Source organism: Mastomys coucha, unplaced genomic scaffold (genome assembly GCF_008632895.1).
Source record: "Mastomys coucha isolate ucsf_1 unplaced genomic scaffold, UCSF_Mcou_1 pScaffold15, whole genome shotgun sequence".
NCBI classification, from domain to species: domain Eukaryota; kingdom Metazoa; phylum Chordata; class Mammalia; order Rodentia; family Muridae; genus Mastomys; species Mastomys coucha.
In genome coordinates this window covers 129179522-129185290 of record NW_022196897.1, presented here as the reverse complement: position 1 = coordinate 129185290, position 5769 = coordinate 129179522, and the positions used below count along the sequence as shown (strand labels likewise).

Genomic DNA, 5769 nt, shown 5'->3' with positions numbered 1-5769 from the left:
TAGAAGCTAGATTTATGTAGGTAGTGTCTGCAGATACTATAAAATTTTTAGTTTAAAAGATGACAAATTCCTCAGTGAGATCCTGGCCTAATATATTTGCTTTACTTATATAGTGAAAGGATAGTGTTAAATATGGAAGCTTCATGGCACTGACTCATGATCTACAAGGGGGATCCTTCAAATGCTACAATCAGGGAGCCACCTAGCTTTTCGGCAATACTATTCCGATTGAGGTCTTCTGGCCCATTTGCTTGATATTCATGCTTTATACCTAGAGAGAAAAACAAATTCTGTTTAGGATTATACAGCGCCTTATTTCTCTAAGTACCAAGCTAATTTAAAGTCTTACAGAACACTATCCAATTGAGAGAAGAAATAATGTATGGGCACATGCATCAAAATACTGACCCCCCTCAACAAACGTAATACTGACTGAAAGCAGCTAGAAACACAAGTGTATATTCCATTATGATTCCATTTATTTAAGTCTAAATCAGCCCCGGCTAATGTATGCAGTCAGAAGCCAGGTTACCAGTTACTATTGGGGTTCAGGAAGAGGTAGGGAAATGGTACAAAGGAAAGTAAGCATTGAGGAAGGTTTTGTGGAGCTAGTAACTGGATAAAAACAACCACTGTTCAGTCTGTGAACACACTTTACTAAGGATGGTACTTTAGTAATTTTTCCTAATTTTTTTAAAAAAATAAAAATACGGGGCTAGAGATATGGCTCAGTGGTTAAGAGTGTTTATGATCATGCAGAGGACTGGAGATCAGTCCCTAGCACTCATGGTGTGGCTTCCAACCACACAAATCAACCATCTGCGACTATGACGCTGTGGACCAGGTGCTCTCTTCTGGATTCTGAGAGCACCCACACTCGCATATGAATGAATCCATACACTGATGTTCACATATGCACATATAAAGTAGAAGCTGGGCAGTGGTGGAGGACATCTTTGATCTCAGCACTTGAGAGAGACAGGTAGATGGCCTGTCTGGTCTACAAAGAGAATTCTAGGACAGCCAGGACAATACAGAGAAACCTAGCCTTGAAAAGCCTTAATTAATTAATTAATTAATTAATTAATAATTTTTTAAAAGCAAGCATGAATTTAAACACTGAGTTACAGAAAACATAGTTCTGTGGCTGCACTTCACACCACACATTAAGACTGAACACGTAAGCTGTGGCACTGATGGGCCTTAGGACAATTCTATTGGACACTAGAACTAGCTCACCCAAGGGCTTACACACAGCAGGTTCTTTGCACAGAATGCTCGAAACAGCTGCACAGTTAGTCTACCATTTGAAGATCACTTTCCAAACTCTTCTCAAAGTACATGTCAGTTTTTATACAACTTTGGACTACTTTGAGAAAGCCATGGATGAGTCCACAAAACAGTGACATGGTGACTGTTGATCATTTAGTATCCCTAAATCAAGTCTTAGCTAGCAATTCCCCTTAAGTCTTGGGTCTCATCAAAATATTGAGCTGAGAGATATCAGCTGATATTTGTGAGCTCACCCTAGGGCCCCAACATCTACCCAACAGTACAAAGAGCCCGCTGAAGGGAGCAGCAGCAGGCTGTGGGAAAGGAAGCAGGGATTCCAATGACTTAACTTATTAAAACAAGCTGGGGCTAACCCGTTCTACTCCAGGAACACAAAAGCCAGCCACAGAAAACACATAAACCCAACACTGGGTAAACCATGTAAGCTCTGCTCCCTCAGCTGTTTGGAGATCCCAGGGGAAGGGAGGAGGCAGGACACACAGACCAAGCCTCCTGCCCCAGAGCTGAGAACGGGGACCCATGAGGTTAAGGTTCTGGCCGTGGTCACACAGCAGTTAGCAAGCTCAGCCCTTGTGCAAGCGAGTTTATACCCCATGCTCTTTCTACCATACCAATGTCTTCTGACTGGAGCCTGGCCAAGGCCACTTCATCCGGACCCCGGCCACCCAGCAGCAAGTCAACTTGCCAGCTCAGGTGAGTATATTTTCCTTTGGACCCAGAGGACTCAATTACCTAAAATCACACCATTCAACTTCAGAACCTCAGCTTCTAGTAAAGCTAGAGAAAAAGAGAATGTTCGCTGCTATGAATATTTCCTTTCTGCAGCGTTGCCAATGACTATATTCAAAACCAATGAATAACCAACCAACTAATCCCCACCTGTTATGTGAAAAACTAGTTTAAAACCAGCTGTACAGTGAGTGATGTACAGTCAACAGAAAATAGACCGGGTCATGAACACGGGCCAGCAGACACTGTGACCAGCCCAAGACATAATGCTCAGAAGGCATTCCTCCCTTTGTCTCTAAAGCTATACAAAGATAATAAGGTGGGTTTTAGAAACAGTCTAGTCCCAATCCTGGGGACCCACTACACCCGTAAAAACTTCAAAGGCAAGTCTAGCTCCTACCTGGAAATTTCTTCTTGATGGCGTCCTTTGAGCTTGCATAGATCATTTTACTTTTCAGAGGTGCTTGTTCTGGTGCCCTGGAGAGAAGGATGCCAGAGTGAAAAAGACTGCTGCAGAGAAAGTGCAACCTACACAGTACTAAACAGTCTCCCATGGAGATGAGCTGGGCCTCAGAATCTAAGGGTTTTCTATTTCTCACTTCAGAAGGTTAATATCATAAATGGTCATGAATAATAACCACAGTGGAAAAAAGGTACACAAGCAAAAAAAAAAAAACAAAGAAAAGAAATGTTATAAAGGCATGTAAGGAAAACATCACCCAACTTAGAAGCCTATGTAGCCGGCACATCTACCACACAGCTGTAACTTCCCCAAACACAGGGACTTCACTGATTTTAATCATAGGGCTGATTCCCCAGACCCTAACACTATAACTGGTATATAGAAGAAATAAACTTTAATGAATGGACCTTCTTTCAAATCCAAATTCTACTATCTTTAAGGCTTATCAATAATTACCTTTTAAATTTTTGTTTTTATTTATGTCTATGTGCATGGCTACTTGCTAGTACATGTACTATATATATACGTATAGGGTGTCCACAGAGGCCAGAAGAGGACATCAAACTCCCTGAAACAGGTAGAGGCAGGTGTGAGCTGCCTGAGCATGGTGCTGGGAAACAAACCATGATCCTCTGCAAGAGCACACAATGCTTTTACCACACCTGACTATCAACACTTGCCTGTCTACAGCACTCTCCACAACAGTCCGCTGTTCGTTCCTCCATGTCTATCTACCTTGATGTCTCGCCTGCTGTACTCAAATCATCATGGTTTATAGAGTACAGCAGGGCCTTAGTGGAACAGAAGTCAGGGTGATCTACCAATGCCTTCCTTCAAATCTCAGTGCTTCTAGACCTGCAATCTCTACTTCTTATGCCCTGACTGGCCTGGAAGATCACAGAGATCCCCCAGCCTTTTCCTACCAAGTGCTGGAATGAAAGACTTTTGTCTAAGGCTTACTGTCAAATATTTCAAGACTAGAATAACCAGAAAGGACCACGTAAACCACCTTAAAATGCCAACGAGAAAACACTGTTCAGCTGACTCATCTGCAACAATGAGAATGCTGTTTCTGTCAGTCATATGTGGCTACACATTGGAAATACAGATATTCATTCAACTAAACGATGAACTTTAGCTGGGCACGGCAGACCATGCCTGTACTTCCAGCATTAGGAAGGGCAACTGTTGAGTTCCAGGCTAGCTTGGGCTACACAAGGAGATCCTGTCTCAAAATCTTTTTAACTAATTGAAATTTCAATTAAAAACGAAATGTCCCTATGCAGGTTGGGGGGATCTAACTAGACACTACAGACATACAGCAGGAGCACAGTGAAGGAGGAATGGCATCAACCTCCTCAAATGAAACAGATTGACAATAATTAAATAAAAAGCGTATACCCAGCAGAGCAGGCTGAAGCTCAGCATGATGTGCTAAAGAGGGCTGCTTTACCAGTAGGAACATTTAGTAGAAACAGGGAATTCTGATTTAGAAACAGTATCTTCTAAGAATCCACAAAAATCAACTACCTAAAGTGGTATCCTTTCAAGTAGACAATGTAGCTAAACTCAATATGGCTTAGACTTTACCAAGCTGTTGACACTTAATATGAGTGCTTCAAACAAATTATTTTGAGGGGTCTGGGGACACAGTACTGGAAGCCCATGCCTAATACATGCATGGTCCCGGGCTCAACCCCCAATATTACTAATACCATTCTGATCCCTAAACTGGTTCTCCAAGAGTAGACAGTAGGAGACTGGCTCCATATTCTAGTGCTCACCACAAGAAGAACATTAGCTCTTCTTTTCTGGACTCCTTGGTTTCAAAGCTGGCGTCATACAAAGCATAGCGACAATCTTTTTCAGGAAGCATTCCAACAAAATGCTTGAAAGGATCAGTTATGGTAACACCAATATCTCCCACCAAGATCTCTTTGCCTTCTTCAACAACTATGCACTTTTTGTCTGCACTGAGACAGAAAATGACAGCCTTCTTTCTTTTCTTGATTTCTTCTGGTGTAGAGCATTTCCGAACTTTCATGTCGTAGAAAATGCGACATACTTCATCCGCAACTTGAACTCCTGAGGCCTAGAATGAGAAATGTAGAAAATGACTTACAACTGAGAAAAGGGCTTACAACTCTTATAATTTCAAATATAAAACACTGTATTTTGGCTACAGATTGGCAGAGACTTAAAATCTTAGGAGTGTGAGCATCACTGAGTTCTGACTTACACAGGCTGTGTAAGCCATCCCACTATTAGTTACGTGGGGAACCATGACTGCAACAGCCCCTCCTCCTATAATCTCCAAAGGGCTCCTTAAACAGCTAGGTGTTGTCGATGCCCCAGACCCCATCTGCCTCTTTAGGACAAGGCCTCATGAAACCCAGGCTGGCGTCACTGACTGTGTAGCCAAGTATGACACAGTTTAAGCTTCTCTTCTTCCTTTCCCCACCTTTCAAGTGCTGAGATCACAGGCGCCTGACGGACACTGTGTCTGCTTAATTCTGGGGATTGAACACAAGGCTTCATGCATGCTGGGCAAGTACTCTACTGAATGAGCTATACCCTGGCCCTGAATTATGTTTTTCTCACAAGTTTCTTGGAGCCCTTAGCTGAGATCAAGTCTGTATATTAATAATATCTTGAAAACTTTTACATGAAGCAGAACAGATGGTTTCAGTTTCTTGGCTTAAAAAATTCCAGTCCTATAACATCTCTTTCTTTCTCTCTCTCAAATAAAAAAACAAAAAACAAAAAACAAACAAACAAACAAAAACCCCATTATGTAAATATTTCAAAGCCCTGATCAATATTCAGTAACATTAATTGCTTGTTTTTAAATTTAATTCAACATGCAGGGGGAAAGCTTAATAAGTAAAGTACATTCTATGCAAGTCATCAGGACTTGAGTTTGATCCCAAACACCCACAGCAAAAGCTGGGCATGGTACTGCACTCATAATCCCAAACAATGGGAAGACAGCAACCAGAAAATCTCCTGGGGCCGCGGCCTGCCAGCCAAAGCTAATCCACAAGCCCTAAGTGAGAGACCTGGTCTCAAAAACAAGATGGGCAGTTTCTGAGAAACTACCTAAGATTGACTTTTGGCCTTCACCTCCCTACCCATCCCCACTACACACATAGCTAGACATATTTCTTTTATAAATTATTTTGTAAGTCATACAAAGTATTTAAATTATAAATTGAGATTACAATTAATAAAAATTTTACTGTTGCCGGGTGGTGGTGGCGCACGCCTTTAATCCCAGCACTTGG

At 41.8% G+C, this 5769-nt stretch overlaps 1 protein-coding gene across 1 annotated transcript in view; it reads right to left on the bottom strand.

Annotated features, from left to right (window-relative positions):
* Window positions 1-42: 42 nt before the first annotated feature.
* Dstn (destrin, actin depolymerizing factor) overlaps window positions 43-5769 on the bottom strand; it is a 24829-nt gene continuing 19102 nt past the window's right edge. Inside the window, exons 2-4 of the mRNA XM_031372092.1 lie at window positions 4270-4577; window positions 2423-2499; window positions 43-271 (exon numbers count right to left, since the gene is read on the bottom strand). Of these exons, the coding sequence (XP_031227952.1) occupies window positions 162-271; window positions 2423-2499; window positions 4270-4577 (495 nt within the window). The 3' untranslated portion in view covers window positions 43-161. The remainder of the gene's footprint in view (window positions 272-2422; window positions 2500-4269; window positions 4578-5769) is intronic.